Genomic DNA, 26,917 nt, shown 5'->3' with positions numbered 1-26,917 from the left:
ACTTTTTTAATCTACTCACTGAGAGCTATCATTGACCAAAGTTTCGAAGTTTCGTTAAATTTGACCGGGACCACTTTTCCATAAGGAGTGTTTGCGGGGTCCTTTGTGATAAAAAACCTCACTCGTCATATTTTCATATGGTGCACCGTTTTTATGCAAAAAAATTAGACATAATATTGGCGCGTATTTTCCATTTCTTAATACATTTCAAGAACAATCCAATATAATAATACTAACCTAGAAAAATAACAGAAATTATTATTAATAATAAGATTTTAACTAGGTGCAAAGCTACAACAAATGTTCAAAATGATCTCCTTAATTGGTTACAGAAGAATTTTATATTCATCACTGGCCCGCGCTCACTGGCGGATCCAGGGGGGGTGTCACGGGGGTCATGACCCCCCCCCATAATTGTAAACCACCTTATCCTAGGGTTGGTAAGACTAAGTGATCTTGCATCAGAGAGAAGTAATTAAGTCACCCTCAAGGCCCATGACCCCTCCCAAAAAAATTTTCTGGATCCGCCACTCGCGCACGGGTAATGGTCTTACTTTTTAAAAGAAAAAAATAACTCCACTAGGATATGTCAAATTAAAAATTATTTTTAAATTTCTCGTATAATTTGTGATAAAAAATATATCTTGCCTTTTTTTCCTATGCGGCGCCGTTTTTATACAAAAAATAAAACATCTTAACGCTTACAAAGTACTCTAGGTAGTTTTGATATATGCATAGAAACTTATTTCAAATACTTTATAAAGGTTAAGATGTTTTATATTTTTGCATAAAAACTGCGCCTCTTATGAAAGATTTTTTGTCAAATTGAACGAGAAATTCTATAACTGATAGTACCTACTATGTTTTTCTTTAAAAAATTCAGACCATTTCCCGTACGTGCGTCAATGATGAATAAAACATTCTTATATCACCTCTCCTCTAAGGGAGGACAGTTTGAAAGGACGGGGTCGAGTTCGCTCCCAATGGTAAGAATTTTACCTGAACTAAAAAAGGTAGAGTCCGAATTGGCTTCCATAGACAAAATTTATTTTACCTAAACATGTCGAAAATATCAGCCAGCGTTGTCACTTCTTTCAAATTTTCTCTTTTTGTTAGAAACAGGTACCTTCCTAGAAATATCTATGGGAAAGGAGGAAGACCTAACCCTTCGGTCCTAACTTAACTTTCGGGTATTAGAGTGTAGAGCGCAAACCGGCCGATTTCAGGTAAGAGCGCAAAACGTTCGAGCGCATACCGGCCGACACCGATAATTTGTGTTAAAATTGCCACATATGCCAATGTTGAACTAAAATAAACTCTAAAAGTATTTGTCTAAATGTATAATTTTCCTATAAAAAGTCTATATCACTATGTAAATTTCCTAAGCAGTATAAATATTACACGATTTGGCAAAAATGTCTACTGTTTCCGCGATTACATGAGAGCCTACCCGCATTCATGCGGGAGCCAATTCGTACCCTTCTAAAATATACCTGAACGAAGCGGAGCGAACTCGACATCACCCGTTTGAACATTTTTGTAACTTTGCATCTAGTTAAAATCTTATTATATTCTGTCATTGTTCTAGTTTAGTATTATTGTATTGGACAGTTCTTGATAAAATTAAGAAATGAAAAATGCGCGCCAAAGTCCTTTAATTTTTTTGCATAAAAATGGTGCCCCATATGAAAAAATATATCAGTGGCGTACCTACAATTCTTTTCTTTAAACAATTAAACCGATTGCCGTATGCGCGCCAATGACAAATACAAAATTCTTAATTGTATGTCAAAAAATGCGCCATAACTACCTTCTAAAACCCACCATATTTCATTTACATACTTAATCAGGAGTTTCCTATTAGATCGATATCATCTGCAAATGCCAACACCAAGTTTGGTCCTTCTCGATGAAGTATTGTAGTCGGCATTCGATTCTTGCACTTCTGATTATGGCATAAGTTGACGAGTTGTGGTAAAGTGCATCTCCCTGTTTTAGTTCATCGTTTATTTCAAATGTCTCCGTCCGAGTATTGTTGTCCAACTCTCACCTTACATCGTAACCGTTCAATACACATTTGTTTTAATAGTAGATAGACACTATAATCAATATGTTTCTACATTTTAGTTTAAATGGTCAAAACAGCAATCTTCCAATGAATTTTTTCCTTTAACAACATTAGACACAACATACATGGTGAACGTATCATCGTCGATGTGGGTTGGTGACGATAAAAGGTATAATTCAACATTAGACCAAGAAGATAAAGTAAGTAGAAAAAAATTGTAACGTATTTATAAGGTACGATTCCGACAAAGACTACAGACGTCAGACGTCAGTATTTTGTACTATTAATTTGTATAAATATTAGCAACTGATATTGTGCCGAACAGCAGTTGCAGTCAGATATCGGAATCAGTCTTATACATATTAATAGTGCAAAGTAGTGACGTCTGTCATAGCGAAAACTGCAACTGACGTCTACAGTTGCCGTCTGCCGTCTGTAGTCGTTGTCGGAATCGTACCTTTAGACAAGAGAAACTTTTGAAGTGTAAATAAAATTAAAATAATATTAAAAACGAAACTTTATTGGGACCAATTTTCTAGTAATACCTGCGTTGATTTTAAAATTTGCAAACTAATGAATTGCCGGGGCACAGACGGCTAAGGGACATGTAAAAGTTGCATCTCACTTCTCACCTGTCCAGCGCGGTAAAATTCCAACGAAAAATTGGCCCGCATACTCCGATAAGTAAATATATAGATAAATAAATTATCATTTCGTCTTATATTTCAGTTTGTTCAGAGAGCATCATAAGCACCCTAACCGGTTTCAAACCTTATTAGGTTATTATTAAAGAGTGCATATATGATTACCTCTGAAAAAACTAAAATTCAGGTTGCCAGTATCGACTTACAATAAAATAATATGATGGTACGGATGTCATGGCGACAACTATTTAACAAGCTACTAAAACAAGCGAAAGTTTTTCTGGCAAAACCTTCGTGGTATATAAAACTTGCAAACCAACGAATTGCCGGAGCAAAAAGGGCTGAGGGAGATCTAAAAGTTACATTTCACTTCTCGCCTCTCTAACGCGGTAAAATTCTTTGCTTCGGCAATTCGTCGATTTGCAAATTTCAGAAATTACGAAGGTTTTACCAAAAAATTGGTCCCTATAAAGTTTTGTTTTCAATATTGTTTTAATTTTAATAAAAGCAAAACTGTCGATTGTTTTGAGCAGCTGACGCCACGACATGCATACCATCATGTACAGATATAGTTTAACAAAATGGAAAAAGTAAATCAAACGAAAAATAAAGTGAAACCTTCCAAGAAAAAGTCCATTAAAAACCGTGCCAAAATTACGCGAAAATCGCAATTTGTTTCGCTTCACAACAAAAAATTATTATTTATTATTGTTTTATTATTAGATATTTCATGCAAATACCTCTCTAAATACCTATCTTAACATAAAATTTTCACCCATTTTGGTTTATTTTTATAAATATCTATATATTAATAATGAACTCGTTTTCTATTACTTCCATTTAGCGCGAGTATGATATTGTCAAAATATTAATCTTAGATAATGTCAAAGATTACCAGTGTAGCCAAAGTTTATGATACTATCTCCCGAAGTTATATTTTGTTGCTACCTGTTGATCGCTACTGTTTACTCTTAAGTAAAATTTTCCATTTTAGCGGGCGCTTGCCATTTTTTAATTTGATTTTCCATTTCAAACAATCGTTTTTCCCGATTATAGCGCCATCTATCCATAATTCGAAAAAATGTCTCGAATAAAAATTGCTTATTTGTACGTAAACAATCCAAATCTGCAGTAAAAATTTGGGGGTCCCTTTTAAGATTTTAAAGTATCCCCCACCCCGCCCCCGTGGGGTCGTGTTTGGTACCATTCGATAGATTTTTCAAAAACATTTTGAAAGTGTATTTTGCAGTTTTTCGATCTGATGTTCATTTTGCGAAATATCGGGGGGTTTGTATTTAAAATTTTAAATTTACCCCCACCCCTCTCCGTTGGGGTAATGTTTAATACCATTCGATAGATTTTTGAAAAATATTTTTATATGAAAAATATATTAAGACGTGTTTTTTAGTTTTTCGATCTGAGGTTCATTTCGCGAAATATTCGCTTTTCTTTTGTGAAACTTTTTGACTCACCCATTTCCTTACGCCTCACTCAAATCGTCAGATTTTTTAAATAGACACTCTCTGGCATGTACCTAACTCACCTTATCTTAATATGACAATTTTGAGTATTTTTAACCATAGATATTTTTTTTCGGACCCCCCTTAACGAACCTCCCTGTGTTAAGAACCAATATATGGTAGAGGTACATCTGCAGGGTACCAGGTTTCTCCCATATGATAATCTGACGCGCTCCCCTACCATAAGCATCTTATTGAAAAAATATTTTCAGCAAAAATATGGCTTATAAAAAAGATAAAAAATGTTGTGTATATGAAGTTTATAGACCCAGTCGAAGCAGAGTTGTAACTAATGAAAAGTAGGTTCGTATTCGTCAAATTCCAAATCCACTATTTCAACGTGAAATAACCAAAAAATAAATTTATTTATTTTATAAAAAACCATCATCAGTGTTATACAGGTTGGATGCCAGCTGAGCCACCAAAGAAATATTAGAGTAAAAACCCTTTAACTATTATATAGATGCATGAGTATGGTGTAAACAACTCAATTTACACCCCACGTGTTGGGAAGGTCCAAACCTTACCTAAGGGCGTATTATCGTATATAATTTATCCATCCTAAGGAGTTTTATTAAATTATGCACCTTTAATGCATCTATATTATATTTAAAGGGTTTTATCCTAATATTTCTTTGGTGGCACAGCTGGAATCCAACATATTTAACACTGATGATGGTTTTTTTATAAAATCGAAAACGTCCTGTCCCTTAAAGGGATTTTTAATAAAAATTTTATACCTTTTACAAAGTATTTTTTCCAATTTTTGTGATTGAATTCCTTGTGGAGTTTCCCACTTCTGCGGGAAAACTCATCACAACTTTTTTAAAGTATTTAAAAAAGCTTTATTTTTGTTTTTTAAAAAGTTTCTAGCATCAAGTGTAAGTAAGTTACGCTCAAAATAAAGTTGGTTCCTTTTTTTTGGGCAAAAAAATCGTAAAAATTACCCACTAATTAGCATCCCTAATAAAATTAATCATTAACGTTCTACACGTTATACAGTGAGCACGTAAAGGTTGGGATAAATTCATTTTCTCGAGAATGGACGATTTTGGAAAAATCCCAAAACAGGTCAATTTTTATTTTTAAATTACGACTTTTTGGCATATATATCATACTAGTGACGTCACCCATCTGGGCGTGATGACGTCATCGATGATTTTTTTAAATGGGAATAGTGGTCGTGTGATAGCTCATTTGAAAGGTAATTCAATTCTCTATTCAGTAGTATAAACATTAACATAATTATTTATACAGGGTGTCCAAAAATTTTTTTTGTTTAAATTTATTGACATGAAAAGAAGAATATTATATGTAATTTATTTAATTCAAAATATATTTTACTGCTCTCAGAAAACAGAAAAAAATGAATATTTGAAAAATAATCATTGATATTGGCTTAAATTAAATGTTCAAATTGTCACGAGGCTGGTGGGTGGCTGTTTTAATATTAAATTTAAGCAAAAAAAACAACATTTATTTGCCAACAAACATTTTTTCTGTTTTCTGATAGCAGTAAAATATATTTTGAATTAAATAAATTACACACATTCTTCTTTTTATGTCAATAAATTTAATTAAAAAAAATCTTTTTAGGCACCCTGTATAAATAATTATGTTAATGTTTATATTACTGAATAAAGAATTGAATTACCTTTCAAATGAGCTATCATACGATCCTTATTCTCATTACAAAAATCATCGATGACGTCATCACGCCCAGACGGGTGACGTCACTAGTATGATATATATGCCAAAAAGTCGTAATTTAAAAATAAAAATTGACCTGTTCCTGGATTTTTTTTCCAAAATCGTCCGTTCTTGAGAAAATGAATTTATTCCAACTTTTACGTGCTCACTGTATGTATTGTACTATGATCTGTAAGTTTAATCGATTTAAAGTGCCCAGTTTGGAAAAAAAAGTTTTAATTTAAAAACATTTTATTTTTAAGTTCTTTTCCAAAAATATTTTTTTTTTCAAAATAAGTTAAAAATTATTAATGATACTAAAAATCTCAAGGAGTATAAAATGTAGGTTTTGCTTTCCTAAAGGTGTTGGTATTTGGTTTTACTCTAAGTAAAATATTTGGTTAAGATACGGCTGTTCACAATTTGAAGTGAATATTATACAAATAATCTAATTTAACTACCTTGTAAATAAATATGTAACAAATAATATTTTAATATAATTTCTATATAAAATACAAAAATCACAGAACCAATTTTGCCGATATTAATTCTCCTAGAACTTAGTAGATAAATATTTAATCCGCTTTAGCCATGGGAGCGAACTAGTATATAATTAAAAGAGTTTTTTGACCACGGGAGCGAACTAGTGTGCTGCGTTTGTTAGATTAGGTTTAATAAAACGTCATTTTAAAATTTTCATGTTTATTAGTTTTATATTGTCGTAATTAAAATAAACAAATTAGTATTTATTCTCACATGTTGAAGCATTATGGTATTTAGAGTTGCACAATACGTTAGAGCTTTTACAACTACATAATTTAACCCAATCCAGCTAGTCCGAATATGCTTCCTAAAAGGGCTAAAAGAGCTCTTTGAAGATGGCGTCTTGGACTTAGTTTTCCTTAAATATCTCCAGAACGCTTCTATTTACAAAAACGAAAAGTGGTACGATTATTTATCTTCCTGGGATAAATTGATTCAATTAATTACGAATTTTAAGTACCGGTCATAGGCGTTTGTTTTGAGTAGGGCAACGGATATTTTATCCGTCAAAAAACTAAAGATTTTCAATTCGATTTTTCTAGAAAACAGTGCATTCTACCGACTCAAAGTAAAAGTACTTTTTAGTAATAGAATGCCTCGTAATTTAATAATATAGTGTCAAAAATACTAAGAAGTTAAAGAAGTTATGCGATAAAATAACCGTTGCCCTACCCAAAACGGACACCTATGACTGGTACGAGAAATTCGTAATTGATGAAATCGATTTATTTCTGGAAGATAAATAAAAGTACCAGTTTTTCGTTTTTTAAATAGAAGGGTTCTGGAGATATTCAAGGAAAACTAATTCCAAGACGACATTTTCAAAGAGATCTAGCTCCCTTAGGAAGCATTTTCGGACTAGATGAATTGGGTTAATTGCTTTACCCAAAATAGACGCCAATGACCGGTACTAGAAATTCATAATTAATGGAATCGATTTATCTCAGGGAGATAAATAAGCGTACCACTATTAGTTTTTCGAAATAGAGGCGTTCTGGAGATAATTAAGAAAAACTAATTCCAAGACGACATCTTTAGAGCTCTAGCTCCCTTAGAAAGCAGTTGCGTTCTACGAACAAACCTAATATTTGAGTGCTTTTGTTAAGACCATTTTTTTTTAATTACTGAAGAGGGATGTTCTAAAGGGCAGTATGATAACTTATCCATTATGGACATAAATCTTTACTATAATGATTAGTTTATTTTAATAAAATAATAAAAAATTAATAAATATCATTTAATCTATAATGTACAATACAGTGTACCAAAATACACCAAAAGATATATTTTATTTTTGTTCAAAATACACTTGATTTATTAAAAAAAATGAGGCAGAAAACAGAAATTAAATACTTACATTAAAATTATTTTCAGATACATCAAGACCTTGAGAATGAACTAAAATGTCTTTAATGTCCTTTCAACATGCATGTAATCACTTTATAAAATGCCATTCCTTATCGACTGGTAATCTAATAAATATTTTATTGGGGGTTTTAATGGTTGTTTTTTAACACAATGGTACTAAACAGCACTTAGTCTTTAGTTCTATTTTACACAGCAGACACATATACCTGGATCCCGCGTACCAAAAAAAGTTGATTAATAGCAAGTAGGGATGGCGGTTTTTGTCAAAACACCGGTTTTCGGTTATACCGGTTTTTTTACTTACGGTTTAACCTGGCGGTTATAACCGGTCAAAAAACCGGTTATTCCAAAAACCGGTTTTCGGTTTTTTGAATCAATATTCAATACCCAATAGGTTAAAACGTTAAATTTGTATTGCACTTTAGTTTGTGATACTCCACATGCCCATTTTTAATATAAAATCCCTAACAGTTTTCGATATATTGCAAAAAATATATTTTCATTTTGGAATTTCTAAGGTCAGCAACTTTTTTTATGTACACTTTTGTACTAACGTAAGTTAGGTTCAATGGATCTAGTTTTGGTCCCAGAATATGTGATTTAATTTCTTACCTACCTTTTTGTTGCACCTTTTATAATAAACTAACGCAATGAACATTTCGGCTCCAAATCATATCAAATAATTATTGCAAAATACAAATGGTGGTGAAATTAGGTATAAGACTATAAACGTAATAAATTATGAAGGAAATTATATTATAACGTGTAAGTAGAGCTATATATATAATGAAATATAAAAACAAAAATGTGACATCAAAAATGCTAAAACTTATAAAATCAATCTTGAAATTCTGAAGTGGATGTATTATTGTTTTCAATTTGTATATATTGTTATGATCTGCTTCTTATTAATTTTATATTAATTACTATTTATTTGATTAATTATTTAATTGTCGCAAATCATACATAAAAAATGAATAAAAACTCTCAGGGTGCCTTTTTATACTATTAAAAAAAATCCAAATTATCTCACGTTATACTTATCTTTTCTCGTGGGTTCAGTATCTCTTAGTTGATCCTAATCGGGATAAAATAGGGAAAAGAAATAAAGCAAAATATTAAAATAAAAATACAGAATTGCCTTTTATTTATCAAAATCAATACTCTAAAATCTATCAAATCTAAAAACCTGTGGACACAGCTGTCCGAATGAAATTTTTACCACTTAAATTTATTATAGTTAAAAAAAAAACAATTTATCGGTTTGTTCCCTATGACTTTGGTAAAACAAACTAAACAACACAAATTTATGTATTCGCAAGATTAGCTATACTTTTAGAAATATTGGAATTTTAACTCATATGCTTTTTACTCAAAATTTTAGTTTCCGAACATAAAAATATCTTTCACATAAGTTGACTGACCTTTTTCTTCACTCACTCTGATGTCTTCTCGTGACCCAAAAACAGCTCTCCCTCGTTGACTATGTTAAAGGCTACTCATCAAAGCCCTCTCCGTTCTCCAGCTTCAAAACTATCAGCATACCAGCACCAATTCTCCAACAAACCGGGCCTCTTTTGACACGTACTCGATTTAAACAAAACTCAAAAAACTCTCTGCTCTCCTTCTCACAATAATACAGAATCAAAGAGGTATTTCGTCTCAATTTGACCTGTCTCTCGTTCCACTTTTCAACACTATTCTCCACTATCAAACAACCACTGGCACTTGCTAACTACTTATCCACCAAAACGTCGACCGCTCCTCAGCGCTGCCAAATAACATACTGATTTCTTTTTCAAACTCTCTCAATCATCCAATCCACTTTTCCCCTTCCAGATTGCCAATAATCAGAAACATCGACTTTTCCATTCGACAAGCAAACAGTCATTTTCAAAATTATTCCGACCATCCTAATTACTTTCGGAGAAACTCTACAACATTTACTCGTGTTGAACAAAGATATTAAAATTCCAAACTTTTTTTTAAACCACTTTCCCAGAAAGTGATAATTACATCTACCTGTGGATTCTATAGTTCTCGTAATAAACAATCTATTTTCATTTTAAATCTAAATACATCGTCCTTTTCACTTTAATTATTCACAAAAGTCTTTAATGGTTCATCGGAAATCTCATTAAAAAGAGAAATCCACTTACATCCAAACTAAATTCTAATAAATATTTACAGCTCAATATACAGGGTGTATCAAATTTATGTGCCCGCGTTATTTAAAAAAAATTTAATTTTATTTTTATTTTGCCTTTGATTGATAAAATTGAAAACACAATAACATCCCCGCCTTGTTTTGAGATAAAATTAGTATTAATAAGTGCAACAAAAATATGATTTTCTCTCGACAACAACACTTTTCTATTGCGTCAAAATATTTAGTCCCACCTGAAAAACAATTGCTTTCTTTTTCCCACTGTCTGTACTTAGATGGGATATGGTAAGTTTTCGCTCGAAAATTTCCTAAGTCTTTAGTCTCAAATGAATTTTCATACTTTTTGGCTACTCTGTTCTCTTTATTTATTAAATTTTCACATTCCCTCAATATTACACGTAGTTCCTTCTCCTTTTCTTCTCCACATATCAATTTTATTTCTTCTTTTTTCTTTCTTAATCTCTCAGCTTTGTTTAACTTATCCACATACCTTCTCCCATCACGATCTTGACATTTACCTTTATCCTCTTCGTCTTCATAGGAATATTCCTTCCATGATTTAAAATCATACCAAAACGAATAAAAGTGTTCCACCTCTTCCTTTGTCGAATTTTCAGTTCCTAATTTGGGCACCCGTATTTTTTCTGACCATCGGGAGTTTAAGTCAAAATAATACGTAAACGCTTTATAAAAGTCTTTTTTTATATCACTAGTACAAGGTAGATCATTGTCGAATTGTGGATCAAAAGAATCGTACGCTCTTCTCCTACTTATATTTCCTAGAGTTTCATAAACCATTGTTATACAGGTAACATAGTCATCATCTGTTTTGATTTCTTCCCCTAGCGCTTTATGTTTGTCAGGATGTTGCTTTAAGACTTTCTTCCTGTAGGCAGTTTTGATAATGTCATCTGTTGCTTTGTATTTTATATCTGGGATACCTAGGACTTTGTAATGATCTTGTGACTTCCATTCTTTAGGGTCTAAACTTCTCAAATATTCTACATCGTCTTCATAGTCCACGTTTTCTGGAGTTAGTTCTTCCTCTTTGTCCTCTTTTGGAATATCAACTTCTAGTTCGATTAAGGGATGTTGCACAAAACGAAGTTCAGGTTCTCCTCCGCATACATTTTCGTAAATAAAATAATATCTCAGCGCGACTGCTGCGCAAATACCACTTTTTTCAATTCTGGCTTCTCCTCTGTTTACTTCTTCTTCAAATAACACAGTTTCAAAGATATCTCTTTCGCCTTATTTTTCTATTCTGATCTCTTCTTCTTCTGGGCTCATCTCATGTTTTGAGGAATCCCAAGCTTCATTTTCCTGTGTCAATCTTCTTTCTTCTTTTTCTTCTTCTGGGCTCATCTCTTTTTTCGAGGAATCCCAATCTTCATTTTCTTTTGACAATTTTCTTTCTTCTTTTTCTTCTTCTGGGCTCATCTCTTTTTTCGAGGAATCCCAATCTTCATTTTCTTTTATCAATCTTCTTTCTTCTTTTTCTTCTTCTGGACTCATCTCTTTTTTCGAGGAATTCCAATCGTCAGTTTCCTTTGTCACTCTTTTTTCTTCTTTTTCTTCTTCTGGGCTCATCTCTTTTTTCGAGGAATCCCAGGCTTCATTGTTTTTATTGATCTTCTGTTGCTTTCTCCTCTTTCTTCTCTGTCCTTGCTTCATTGCCAAATTCATTTCCACCGTTTGTTTTTTGTCAAAATTATCCTTTTTCCGTTTCTCATGTTCCTTGTCCATTTCCAGAATGTCCTGTTCTTTTTCTTTTGCTTGTTTTGTTTCCTGTTGATTGTTATCCATTTTTTGTTGTGTCTCCTTCATCGCTCGTTTTGTTTCTTCCTGATTTTCTTGCATTTTATCCATTTTATCCAATTTATTTGATGTTTCTTCCTGATTTTTATCCCTTTTATTTAATATTTCGTCCCATCTTTGTAACTGGAGTTCCATCAGTTGTATTACTTTATCTATTCCTGATAATTCCTTGTTCTTGTCCCGTCTTCTTGTTCTATATGTTCTTCTTGTTTTTTGTTTTCTTTGCTTTTGCTTCTGGTTGTTATCGACATGTAGTTAAAATTTATCCCCGCCTAATATGAAATTCGAAAATACCTTGTATGCTGTCGAGACGAAAATTTTTCTCTCCCCAAATATAATCAATTTATTCCACAAATTTTTAAATATTTCAAAATTCAAATAAATCAAAAATAAAATAAATATGTAAAATTGTACCGAGATAAAAAAATTAAGTCAAACAAATATTTCAAAAAATTTTAAATATATCAAACTCTTTCCGACGGGCAAATAAATTTTTCTTCGCCTGTTTTTCCGTTTCCTATTCCCCTCAAATTCACAACCAGAGATATTTTAATGTCCTACGTTGGCTCGCCATGTTGTTATGATCTGCTTCTTATTAATTTTATATTAATTACTATTTATTTGATTAATTAGTTAATTGTCGCAAATCATACATAAAAAATGAATAAAAACTCTCAGGGTGCCTTTTCATACTATTAAAAAAAATCCAAATTATCTCACGTTATACTTATCTTCTCTCGTGGGTTCAGTATCTCTTAGTTGATCCTAATCGGGATAAAATAGGGAAAAGAAATAAAGAGCAATAAGATAAATAAAGCAAAATATTAAAATAAAAATACAGAATTGTCTTTTATTTATCAAAATCAATACTCTAAAATCTATCAAATCTAAAAACCTGTGGACACAGATGTCCGAATGAAATTTTTACCACTTAAATTTATTATAGTAAAAAAAAAACAATTTATCGGTTTGTTCCCGATGACTTTGGTAAAACAAACTAAACAACACAAATTTATGTATTCGCAAGATTAGCTATACTTTTAGAAATATTGGAATTTTAACTCATATGCTTTTTACTCAAAATTTTAGTTTCCGAACATAAAAATATCTTTCACATAAGTTGACTGACCTTTTTCTTCACTCACTCTGATGTCTTCTCGTGACTCAAAAACAGCTCTCCCTCGTTGACTATGTTAAAGGCTACTCATCAAAGCCCTCTCCGTTCTCCAGCTTCAAAACTATCAGCATACCAGCACCAATTCTCCAACAAGCCGAGCCTCTTTTGACACGTACTCGATTCAAACAAAACTCAAAAAATTCTCTGCTCTCCTTCTCACAATAATACAGAATCAAAGAGGTATTTCGTCTCAATTTGATCTGTCTCTCGTTCCACTTTTCAACACTATTCTCCACTATCAAACAACCCCTGGTACTTGCTAACTACTTATCCACCAAAACGTCGACCGCTCCTCAGCGCTGCCAAATAACATACTGATTTCTTTTTCAAACTCTCTCAATCATCCAATCCACTTTTCCCCTTCCACATTGCCAAGAATCAGAAACATCTACTTTTCCATTCGACAAACAAACAGTCATTTTCAAAATTATTCCGACCATCCTAATTACTTTCGGAGAAACTCTACAACATTTACTCGTGTTGAACAAAGATATTAAAATTCCAAACTTTCTTTTTAAACCACTTTCCCAGAAAGTGATAATTACATCTACCTGTGGATTCTATAGTTCTCGTAATAAATAATCTATTTTCATTTTAAATCTAAATACATCGTCCTTTTCACTTTAATTATTCACAAAAGTCTTTAATGGTTCATCGGAAAGCTCATTAAAAAGAGAAATCCACTTACATCCAAACTAAATTCTAATAAATATTTACAGCTCAATATACAGGGTGTATCAAATTTATGTGCCCGCGTTATTTAAAAAAAAAATTAATTTAATTTAATTTTTATTTTGCCTTTGATTGATAAAATTGAAAACACAATAATATGTATATTGTATTTCCGAAAAAAACCTTTTTGCACAATATAGGTACACAAAACAATTTTATTATTTTCATTTTTTTAAGTGATTCCAGAGGAATGGTTTTTTTCTCCTGGATTTATAAATATAAGTTTATTCTCAATTTCATCAAAATAGCCAATTCAGCTTATCACATTCCTTAAACACATTTCAGAGGGTGCGAGAGTCATTAACGAATATGTATAAACATCTCATAAACAAATCAAGAATTATTGATGAATTTAAACAAACAATACTTTTTCTTCAAATTCCTTATTTTTTTTAGAAGTAACTTATCCGGTTGTTAACCGGTTATTACTGTAAAAAAAAACTGGTAATAACCGGGAGAAAAAAACAACCGCAAAAACCGGTTATTGCGAACTAAAAAAACCGGTTTTAGGTTTTAACCGGTAGGTTTTTCCCATCCTTAATAGCAAGCTGAAAATTTGTTAATAGCTTAACGGTGTCTAGTCGAACAAACTTTGATGTATGGGAACACCGGAAAAGGGAAGTTTTAATTGTGGAATAGGTTAAAAATTTTAAACGTCAGATCGTTTCATTAAACTCTCATGCAAAAATCAGACTGGTGTTTATCATCAACTGACCATTTTAATGAGAGGAACACGAAGAACGTGTCAAATGACAGGAATCATGTTGGTTATTAATAGCAGTCTGATAGGCTATTGATTATATTCAAAATAAGATAGCTAAAAGGAACTACAACGTTAACGGGGTTTTATTATTTCATATGGTGAATCGACATCTATATAAGAAAAAACCGCGGAGTGCTACCATTTAAAGGGGTGCGTTTTTGAGAAATGGGTGAATTAGTCCCTGGGCACAGGTTACATTAGCGTGAGTTCTATGCGCTTTTGGTACAAACACGTCCACATAAAAATTGGTCCTGGTTAAATTTACTATCTAATTATCACTTTTTAAAGTCAATGGTATTTTTTTTACAAAAATATATTCAAAAGAAAAAGCCCAAAGAAACACAAAAGAAAGAAACTTTGTTTTTTGTCCCATAACTTTTGTCCACGAGGATATAGGTGTAGACATTGCTTTACAGAAAAAAAATCTACATATTTCTTCTTTAAAATTATGTTTATTAGAGGTAATTAGGATTTATAGTTTTCGAAATATGATTTTTCAAATTTCACCACTCAGAGCAATTTTGGGCAGTTTTCCTTGTTATTTCGCAAATATTGTTCTGTAACTTTTTTCTACGTAACTTTAGGTACACGTAATAGGAATAGAAATCAATTACCTTTAAAATGGTCTACTGTATAACGTTGTACGACTTTTTTTAAAGAGATTATGGGTTTTCACGGTTTTATACTTTTAGCGATTTTTTATTATATAATATAAAAATAAAATAATACATATAATATATTATATAATATACAATATTATATTATATAATATATATATATATATATATATATATATATATATATATATATATATATATATATATACAGGGTGGTTCATCTTATTCGCCTCGGTCTCTGTACGGAAAACCACTTGATATTTTAAAAAAATTTCTTCACAGGAATGTACAGGGCCTTTAATACTACAACGTAAAAATAATATGAATTATACAGGGTGTTCCAAAAAAGAGTGGTATATCAAAGTTATATTTTTTCTTATGGAATGCCCTATATCTGATGACATTATTGAATTGACCTTAAAAAATAAGCTATACTTTCATAAGGGTTCCCTATACCTAAATAAAGAGTGTTTTGATTTATTTCGATTTTTATAAAAATGTAAGGTTTTAGAGAAAAATAAATATCTACGAATCTAAGAAGCAGTAACAAATTCTTTCTTGGATCTTAATAATAGACTATTTAGCATACTTAAACAGATGCTTATTGCAACAAAATTTCTTACAGGGTGGTCAAAATATGAGAGTGTTCTATTAATAAATTCAAGCTGTAATAACTTACTTATTTTAAATGGAACACCCTGTATCTTACTAGTCTATCGCGTAGAAAATTTACTTAGCTTTCAATTTGTATTAGGGTTTCCTATACCTATCTTTTTACAGGGTGGTCAAAATATTAGATTGTTCTATTAACAAATTCAAGCTGTAATAACTTACTTATTTTAAATGGAACACCCTGTATCTTACTAGTCTATCGAGTAGAAACTTTACTTAGCTTTAAATTATTATTAGGGTTTCCTATACCTATCTAGCTTCATTTTTTAAATATTTAAAGATTTCCAATTTGTAAGCTTTAAAAATTAGAATTAAGTACCTATGTCGTGGTCATGTACAACACATCACCAACACCGGCAATATACTTAAATATCTTAGTCAAGATAGTTTCATTAATAAAATTCACATTTTTATCATTTAATCACACAGAGTGTTCTTATTTTAAATGACATACTCGATATTCTATTCTTTATAATGGAAGATATTTAAAATCTCTTCAATTCCATGTTAACATTCTCAATACACATGTTATTCTGTAAATATAAATTCCCATGTTATTCTGTAAATACCCATTTTTACATATTTTTGTACAATAGGCTCGTTTTAGTCAAAGTAGCCATTGCATTTAATTGTTTGTAATTGCGATTTAAAGATTCGAACAAAAAGTGGCGTTCTTAAATTTACTTAATAACCGTTGGGTTAAGATATGGAAAATACTTATACGGAATGAAATATAATTTAAATATCTTCCAGAATACGGCATCTAATATAGGGTATGCAGTTTAAGATAAACATATTATTCAATTTCACATGTAGGCCAAAATCAACTAAAATAATACAACACTCTGTGTGATTACATGATAACAATGAAAATTTTATTATTAATGACAGTATCTTTTCTAAGTATATTGCCGGTGTTGGTGATGTGTTGTACATAACCACGACATAGGTACTTAATTCTAATTTTTAAAGCTTACAAATTAGGAAATCTTTAAATATTTAAAAAATGAAGGGAGATAGGTATAGGAAACCTTAATAAGAATTGAAAGCTAAGTAAATTTTCTACTCGATAGACTAGTAAGCTACAGGGTGTTCCATTTAAAATAAGTAAGTTATTACAGCTTGAATTTGTTAATAGAACAATCTAATATTTTGACCACCCTGTAAAAAGATAGGTATAGAAACCCTAATACAAATTGAAAGCTAAGAAAATTTTCTACGCGATAGACTAGTAAGATACAGGGTGTTCCATTTAAAATAAGTAAGTTATTACAGCTTGAATTTGTTAATAGAACAATCTCATATTTTGACCACCCTGTAAGAAATTTTGTTGCAATAAGCATCTGTTTAAGTATGCCAAATAGTCTATTATTAAGATCCAAGAAAGAATTTGTTACTGCTTCTTAGATTCGTAGATATTTATTTTTTTCTAAAACCTTACATTTTTATAAAAATCGAAATAAATCAAAACACGCTGTATTTAGGTATAGGGAACCCTTATGAAAATATAGCTTATTTTTCAAGGTCAATTCAATAATGTTATCAGATATAGGGCATTCCATAAGAAAAAATATAACTTTGATATACCACTCTTTTTTGGAACACCCTGTATAATTCACATTATTTTTAGGTTGTAGTATTAAAGGCCCTGTATATTTCTGTGAAGAAATTTATTTAAAATATCAAGTGGTTTTCCGTACAGAGACCGAGGCGAATAAGATGAACCACCCTGTATATATATATATATATATATATATATATATATATATATATATATATATATATATATATATATATATATATATATATATATATATAGCAAGGAGAGGTTAGCGCGAGTTAATAAATATCGGCATGGCTCGCAATAAGTATGAAAAACAAAATATGCACAAGGTGGAATGCAACCATAGACACGTGTTTCTGACTTATTAGTCGTCATCAGTATGATATAGCTAAACAGGAGCAATGCAACCAATTTGTGGCTATAATGTTAGAAGACCCTCAGGATTCGAGAGCAACAACTAACAAATCCACGGAGGAAGCTACAGCTACCTGAGGCAAGGAATGCCAAACGTTTAGAACGTTTTAAACAATCAAACAAGGAGAGGTTAGCGCGAGTTAATAAATATCGGCATGGCTCGCAATAAGTATGAAAAACAAAATATGCACAAGGTGGAATGCAACCATAGACACGTGTTTCTGACTTATTAGTCGTCATCAGTATGATATAGCTAAACAGGAGCAATGCAACCAATTTGTGGCTATAATGTTAGAAGACCCTCAGGATTCGAGAGCAATAACTAACAAATCCACGGAGGAAGCTACAGCTACCTGAGGCAAGGAATGCCAAACGTTTAGAACGTTTTAAACAATCAAACAAGGAGAGGTTAGCGCGAGTTAATAAATATCGGCATGGCTCGCAATAAGTATGAAAAACAAAATATGCACAAGGTGGAATGCAACCATAGACACGTGTTTCTGACTTATTAGTCGTCATCAGTATGATATAGCTAAACAGGAGCAATGCAACCAATTTGTGGCTATAATGTTAGAAGACCCTCAGGATTCGAGAGCAACAACTAACAAATCCACGGAGGAAGCTACAGCTACCTGAGGCAAGGAATGCCAAACGTTTAGAACGTTTTAAACAATCAAACAAGGAGAGGTTAGCGCGAGTTAATAAATATCGGCATGGCTCGCAATAAGTATGAAAAACAAAATATGCACAAGGTGGAATGCAACCATAGACACGTGTTTCTGACTTATTAGTCGTCATCAGTATGATATAGCTAAACAGGAGCAATGCAACCAATTTGTGGCTATAATTTATTAACCCGATATTTATTAACTCGCGCTAACCTCTCCTTGTTTGATTGTTTAAAACGTTCTAAACGTTTGGCATTCCTTGCCTCAGGTAGCTGTAGCTTCCTCCGTGGATTTGTTAGTTGTTGCTCTCGAATCCTGAGGGTCTTCTAACATTATAGCCACAAATTGGTTGCATTGCTCCTGTTTAGCTATATCATACTGATGACGACTAATAAGTCAGAAACACGTGTCTATGGTTGCATTCCACCTTGTGCATATTTTGTTTTTCATACTTATTGCGAGCCATGCCGATATTTATTAACTCGCGCTAACCTCTCCTTGTTTGATTGTTTAAAACGTTCTAAACGTTTGGCATTCCTTGCCTCAGGTAGCTGTAGCTTCCTCCGTGGATTTGTTAGTTGTTGCTCTCGAATCCTGAGGGTCTTCTAACATTATAGCCACAAATTGGTTGCATTGCTCCTGTTTAGCTATATCATACTGATGACGACTAATAAGTCAGAAACACGTGTCTATGGTTGCATTCCACCTTGTGCATATTTTGTTTTTCATACTTATTGCGAGCCATGCCGATATTTATTAACTCGCGCTAACCTCTCCTTGTTTGATTGTTTAAAACGTTCTAAACGTTTGGCATTCCTTGCCTCAGGTAGCTGTAGCTTCCTCCGTGGATTTGTTAGTTGTTGCTCTCGAATCCTGAGGGTCTTCTAACATTATAGCCACAAATTGGTTGCATTGCTCCTGTTTAGCTATATCATACTGATGACGACTAATAAGTCAGAAACACGTGTCTATGGTTGCATTCCACCTTGTGCATATTTTGTTTTTCATACTTATTGCGAGCCATGCCGATATTTATTAACTCGCGCTAACCTCTCCTTGTTTGATTGTTTAAAACGTTCTAAACGTTTGGCATTCCTTGCCTCAGGTAGCTGTAGCTTCCTCCGTGGATTTGTTAGTTGTTGCTCTCGAATCCTGAGGGTCTTCTAACATTATAGCCACAAATTGGTTGCATTGCTCCTGTTTAGCTATATCATACTGATGACGACTAATAAGTCAGAAACACGTGTCTATGGTTGCATTCCACCTTGTGCATATTTTGTTTTTCATACTTATTGCGAGCCATGCCGATATTTATTAACTCGCGCTAACCTCTCCTTGTTTGATTGTTTAAAACGTTCTAAACGTTTGGCATTCCTTGCCTCAGGTAGCTGTAGCTTCCTCCGTGGATTTGTTAGTTGTTGCTCTCGAATCCTGAGGGTCTTCTAACATTATAGCCACAAATTGGTTGCATTGCTCCTGTTTAGCTATATCATACTGATGACGACTAATAAGTCAGAAACACGTGTCTATGGTTGCATTCCACCTTGTGCATATTTTGTTTTTCATACTTATTGCGAGCCATGCCGATATTTATTAACTCGCGCTAACCTCTCCTTGTTTGATTGTTTAAAACGTTCTAAACGTTTGGCATTCCTTGCCTCAGGTAGCTGTAGCTTCCTCCGTGGATTTGTTAGTTGTTGCTCTCGAATCCTGAGGGTCTTCTAACATTATAGCCACAAATTGGTTGCATTGCTCCTGTTTAGCTATATCATACTGATGACGACTAATAAGTCAGAAACACGTGTCTATGGTTGCATTCCACCTTGTGCATATTTTGTTTTTTATATATATATATATATATATATATATATCTTCCTTATATATATATATATATATATATATATATATATATATATATATATATATATATATATATATATATATATATATATATATATATATATATATATATATATATATATATATATATATATTGTTAAGATATGTAAAATTTGAATTAATATGGTTTCGATCTTAATATTTTAGAAAAGTTAAAACATATAATAAAAATATACCAAAATTCATTTCGAAGAAATGAAAGTCAATTATCTTTGGATGGCCGTAGGTAAACAAAATTTAAATAGGGATTAAGTATTTTCTTTGTACAGTTAGTATGATAAGAAAGTGGTTATGTGTTTGGACAATGAGACCGGGTTTCCCAAATGGACTTTTGCGGCGAGGGAACAATTGTATTTAGAAATTTAAATGAATGTAATCTTTGTTTAGATATTAAGAAAGGAAAAAAAAAACCGATTGGCATGTAATTAGTTTTAGGAAATTTCTAATGGTAGGGAAAATTGGTGTTTGTTATCTGAAAGGTAGATGGGGATAAAATTGAGGAACTCGGATTGGTGAAGAAGGAAAAAGGAGGGGCTAGGTATGAAGAATGGGAGTTTAGCGAAATGTTAGAGGGTGGAAGAAGAGTCAGTTGTGAAATGATCGTTAAGTCGACTAGTGGTGATCTCTAAGAGTCTCCTGAATTAGTAAGGCAGATAAGTGAATAGTTGTGAGTTTGTTGAAATAAGTGTCCTGACGGAAGCTCATCACGTAAAGCATTGTAATTTATATTGTTCTACTTATATTCCAAGAGTCACCGTTGCATGCCGGAACGAGAAATAGATTCAGTTTATCGAGAGGAGAAAAGGCTAGCATTGTTTTTTGAAAGATACGTGCATCTGTAGGGGGTCATTAATGACAATAGGCTTGCAATAATTTGTTGCGAGATTGCTGACTACATAGGGGGCTGCTAAGAGTAAATTGTAGGCGACCAGAGACAAGAATTTGGACAACTCATCATCCGAGAGACAGTTTAATTTTTTTGTAGAATTATTCATAACGCAAATTTCAATAAGTACTTTAGATAGTGGTAGGGTTATTTCAATAATCAGAATAGGAAATATTATTTTTAGAGGATATTTTGAGGGTGAATTTATTTCAATAGATGCTTTTGTACCATATATGTGTTTTATTCCGATAATCTTTGACCTTATTTATCATATGTAAAGCAAAGGAGATATTGAAGCACGAGAATATAAAACCCTGAGATTAGAGCATTAAATAGTGTGATTAAATCATAAGTGCATCATTAAAATTAAATTTAATTAATTAGTTAATTATCTAATCAAGTGCTTTGAGCACACCGATCTTTGAATATCACATTAACTGGAGCCCAGAACGTGGTGGCTTAAAAAATATCGCAGCTTTGCATTTGATGGTAGGGAAAGAGATAAGGAATAACTACAGGTGATGCAGAGATAATTTGACAATTTTTCCAGGTGTAAAAATATTTTTGATTTATGGATTGATCGTAGGTAGTTGATATTTACTGCTATTGAATTATTTAATATTTTTACCAATCGTACATTTGATATTTATTTTGAAATTTACTGATTGCATATTTGATATTTGTGGCGAAAATTTATTAAATTTGGGGAGAAATATTTGTCGTGTTCTGCAACTTATAGAGTGTTGTAAAATTTCACATTTGGCGGGGACAAAGAAAACAGTAACAAAAAGAAACAACATGTCGACCACAAGGAGGCAAAGCAAAATGCAAGAAAGCAGAGAGAATAACAGAGAAGAGGAAAAAATTGTTGAAGAAGGATTGGGTAATGAAGGAGATACAACGATTATGGAGAGAAAAGAACAGGAATTAACAGGAATAGAGAAACTATTGCAACTGATGCAACTCCAATCACAACAAATGGATAGAAATCAACAGGAAACAAAAAGGACAATGCAAGAAAATCAACAGGAATCAAAACGAGCCATGGAAGAAACACAACAAAAAATAGAGAAAAATCAACAGGAAGCAAAACGAGCCATGGAAATAACACAACAAAAAATGGAAGAAACACAAAGAGAAATATCACAGAGAATAGAACAGAAATTGGAAGAGAATGATGGCAAATTGGAAAAGCATTTGGAAAAATATGAAAATGAAGTGAAAGCCTGTTTAGAAAAAGTTAGAGAAGAAACAGAAAGGAAACTGAAGATGCAACGAGAAGAAATAGAAACTAAAATGAGGGATATTAAGACTGTGCAGAAGATGGAATTAGAACAGTTAGAAAGCAAATTTGAAAATGCAATACAAGAAGACAGGCGAGAAATAGAAGAAAAATTTAAGCAAAACGAAAAACAAATTGCGGAACTCAAGAATCAACAGAATTGTGGAGAAAGAAGGGAAATGATTATCCTTGGTACAAGCGACGCGAAAATACAATTTGGAGGAGATATTAGAAAAACACACCCAGTACCATTTGTTAAAAATTTGAAAACCAAATTGCAACATATTAGATATTTTGACGACTGCAAAGAAACAATTAGAAACCATCTGAAAGAAGGAGCAGCGTTATGGTATGAAAGTAAAGAAGATGAGTTTGAAAATTGGACAGATTTCGAAAATAAATTTCTCAACTATTTCTGGGGGAAAGTTAAACAGAGGGAAATCAACCAAGAGCTACAGAATGGAAGATATCACGAGAAAATGGGAATATCGGAAGAAAGATATGCTTTGCAGATATATAACAATTCCAAATATCTAGACTACAAATACTCTACCGAACAACTGGTAGAAATGATAAGCAGACATTTCGAAGAAACGCTGGAGGACCACGTGATTTTGAGAAACTATCAAGATATTGATAGTTTGTGCCAATTCCTTCAAGTAAGGGAAGCAAAAAGAAGAGAAATGCGAAACAGAAGACAACATGAACAATATAATGGACCGGCAAGAAGGTATCAATCAAATTATGACCAGAGAAACCGACATGCCCAATCAACAAACGAAGATAGGCCGAGAGAATACCAAAATTACAATAGACAACAAAATTATGATAACAGAAATCACGAAAAAAATAGAACATATGAAAATCACAACAGAAACAGAGATGCACAAAATCCTCCGACTAGGAATACGAACGAACAAAGGGACGGTAGAAACAATCAGAATTTCCAACGACAAAATAGAAGGGAGATGAATCATGTAACAATAGAAAACGAGGAAGAAGATGTATGCAATGAATCCAGACAGGATTTTCAATAAAGCATCCACTGAACAAACATAAACAACTCTCCGGTATATTTTGTCATCCGAGAGAGTTTATACAGTTGGCGGGAAATGAAAGACAAAGTTCTAATTCAAATTTAATATTCTTAGATGCATTTATAAAACATAAAGCGATTAAAATTTTGATTGATTCTGGATCGGAGATATCGTTAATCAATAAGAAACTAGTAAAAGAATTAAATTTGGACAGATTTGTGTATAAAATTCCTAGGGTTGCTTTAGTGGGTGCAAACAACAAAAAATTGACGACAGTAAATAAAGGTTTGGGAGTGCGGATCAGAGTGGGAGACAAATACTATATTATGCAATGTGTGGTGATCGAAGATTTAAACCATGATATGATAGCGGGAATTGATGAATTGAGTGAAAAACATATCACCATAAATTTTTCGGAGAATAAACTGGAAATCAGAGCAGAACCAGACAACATAGAAGAAGAAACGGAAATAGAGAGGAAAATAATTGTTGAAAAGATAAATGAACAGGAAAAACATAAAGAAATCAATATGACTGTAGAGGAAAAACCGAAAGTACAAGAAAAAAATCAACCAGAAAAAAAAAAGAAGGAAGAAAAAGAAGAAGAGTTCAAAAAGAAAGAAGGAAAACACGGTGGATACAAGAGAAAGACAGGAAATCGAAGATACGGAAGAATTGTCGGCAATCGACGATAAAACAGAAAGGAAGCAGGAAGAAAAGGAAGTTCTCATAAGAGAAATGAAAGCAGTAGAAACATGGTGCTCGGGATACCAAATGGAAATTGAAGATAAAAAAAAAACAGAAGAAGAAATAAAGGATGAGGACAGAGAAGAAATGGCAATAATGGACGAGAATCCAGAATTTTATGAAGAAATATTATGGACAGTGAACACATGCGAACAAAATGAGGATGAAAGAAAATTAAAATGTGGAGAAAACATGGAAAAGGAAGTAGAGAAGATTCTAGAAAATTATGGAGATTTGATTAATGAAGAAAGCCGAGTGGCTAAAAATTATGAACATTCTTTTAAAGTTAAAAACTTAGAAAATTTTAAATCCAAGACATATCCAATCCCGTATAAATACAGGCAAAGCGTCGGACAGGAAATTGAAAAAATGATCGAAGACAAGGTGATAGAAAGATGTGACTCTCCATATATCAACCCGATAGTATGCGTTAAAAAATCGAGTGGTGATTTGCGATTATGTTTAGATGCAAGAAACATTAATTCACACACAATCGCGCAATACGAAGCGCCTTTGAACATCGAAGCCATATTTGGACGAATCACAGGGTCACACATTTTTTCCAAAATCGATTTGAAACATAGTTTTTGGTTAATACCTTTGGCAGAGAAATGTCGAAATTATACCGCTTTTTCGATCGACGGAGTGGTATACCGATTTAGGGTGGTACCATTTGGCCTACAGAGTGCATGCGCTGCTTTGGTTCGCGCATTGAACACAATCTTAAATAGGCATGAAGAATTTGTTGTACATTACATAGATGATTTATTAATTTTCTCACCAGATATAACAAGCCATCTACGACATATTCACACTGTGCTAGAAGAACTGGATCAAGCGGGATTGAAATTAAATATTCAAAAGTGTCAGTTTTTCCAAAAGGAAATACTGTATTTAGGATTCAAATTAGACACAAAAGGGATTAGTCTTGCAGAAGATAGAATCGAAATTATAAATAACTACGCTAGGCCAACCAATTTAAAAACATTGCGGGGATTTTTGGGAATGGTAAACTATTTCAAAAAACTAATACCAGACATCAGCACAAAAGAAATACCGTTGATAGCATTACTTAAGAAAAATGTTAGGTGGAAATGGGGAACGGAACAAGAAATGGCTTTCAAAAATTTAAAAGGAGCTTTCTCCACAGCTGTAAGAGTACACCACCCAAGATATGATCAACCTTTCATTCTCCGGACCGATGCTTCCATAACAAAATTCGCAGGGGTGTTATCACAGATCCAAGACGATGTAGAGGTGCCAATCTGTTTTGTCTCCCGTGTAACCAAAACATATGAGAGAAAGTACAGCGTTACTGAATTAGAGTTCGCCAGTGTGTTATTTTGTGTAAATAAATTACGGTTTTACCTACTAGGGGCAAAATTCACCGTTGAAACAGACCATGCAGCTTTGGTACATATAATGAAAAATAGGCTGGTAAATAATAGAATTCATAGGGGCATTCTTTTACTTCAAGAGTATGATTTTGAATTTAAATATATCAAAGGAACTGACAATATCTTGGCTGATGCGTTGACGAGAGATGAACAATTCCGCAAAGAGGACCACAAAACTCTCCACGTTGGCATGAACATAATGAGAGAAGAAGCAGGCTTATTTTCTTTGGCTCAGATCAGGGAAAATCAGGAACAACTGGATGAAAGAGAAAAGCAAAGGGCCGAACAAGAAGATAACTTATATTTTAAGAGGGTCGATGGTAAAGAACTATATGTAATCACGGAACAGATGGCAAAAGAAGTTTTAGCAAAATTACACTGTGACAACGGACACATTGGAAGCAGGAAGGTGTGGCTTATGTTCAGGGAGAACTACATTTGTCGACAGGACTATACAATAGCCAAAGAGATGACTCGAAATTGCGAGACATGCCAAAAGTGTAAAAGTAAGAATTTCAAAAACGAAAACATCACAAAAAACGTCATAGCTCGGAAGAAACTGGATATTGTCGCCATTGATATGTTGAGCGATTTAATAACAACAACACAGAGGAATAAACACATATTAGTTATGGTGGATGTTTTCTCAAAAGTATTTAAAACTGTACCCATGTAGAACCACGAAAGGAGCTGAAATACTTCGGAAGATACACGATTTTATCGAAACAGTGGGAAGACCAGACAATATTTTGTTGGACAGTGCGACATACTTTAGGAATGACCGTTTTAAATTGGAATTAAGAGAGAGAGGCATAAATACAAAATTTGTAAGCATCCGACATCCACAGAGCAACCCATCAGAGCGTTTTATACAAGAAGTCACAAAATTTCTAAGAATTGCTGCGGAAGAACATCATCGACATTGGGACAGAAAAGTGTTTGAAATAGAGACGTATTTGAACTGTGCACCAAATACGGTTACCAAGGAGACGCCTTTATATGTAATGAAAGGAACAATGCCTACGAGACCGTGGGAAGACACCGCCCCCAGACAATACGAAGAAGTGATCGAGGTGGTTCAACGAAGATTGAGACGAAGTGGAGAGAAATATCTCCAAAGGCAAGAGAGGACCCGAAGAAGAAGGCCGGTTACATTCCAGAAAGGGGATAAAGTTTTAGTGAGGGCACTGAGGGTGTCCAATTTACAAAATGGTATTTGTGCTAAATTGATGCCGGTATTTGAAG

General features: G+C 32.8%; 1 protein-coding gene across 4 annotated transcripts in view; it reads left to right on the top strand.

Moving 5' to 3' along the window:
- The window catches only part of LOC126889283 (uncharacterized), a 138,301-nt gene that overhangs the window by 77,021 nt on the left and 34,363 nt on the right, over positions 1–26,917 (top strand). For all 4 annotated transcript variants that reach the window (XM_050657405.1, XM_050657404.1, XM_050657408.1 and 1 more), the window contains one exon: positions 2,128–2,268. In XM_050657405.1, the coding sequence (XP_050513362.1) occupies positions 2,128–2,268 (141 nt within the window). The remainder of the gene's footprint in view (positions 1–2,127; positions 2,269–26,917) is intronic.

This window comes from Diabrotica virgifera, chromosome 8 (genome assembly GCF_917563875.1).
Source record: "Diabrotica virgifera virgifera chromosome 8, PGI_DIABVI_V3a".
NCBI classification, from domain to species: domain Eukaryota; kingdom Metazoa; phylum Arthropoda; class Insecta; order Coleoptera; family Chrysomelidae; genus Diabrotica; species Diabrotica virgifera.
Note: the sequence above shows the minus strand (reverse complement) of the source record. Positions and strands in the feature narration are given on the sequence as shown.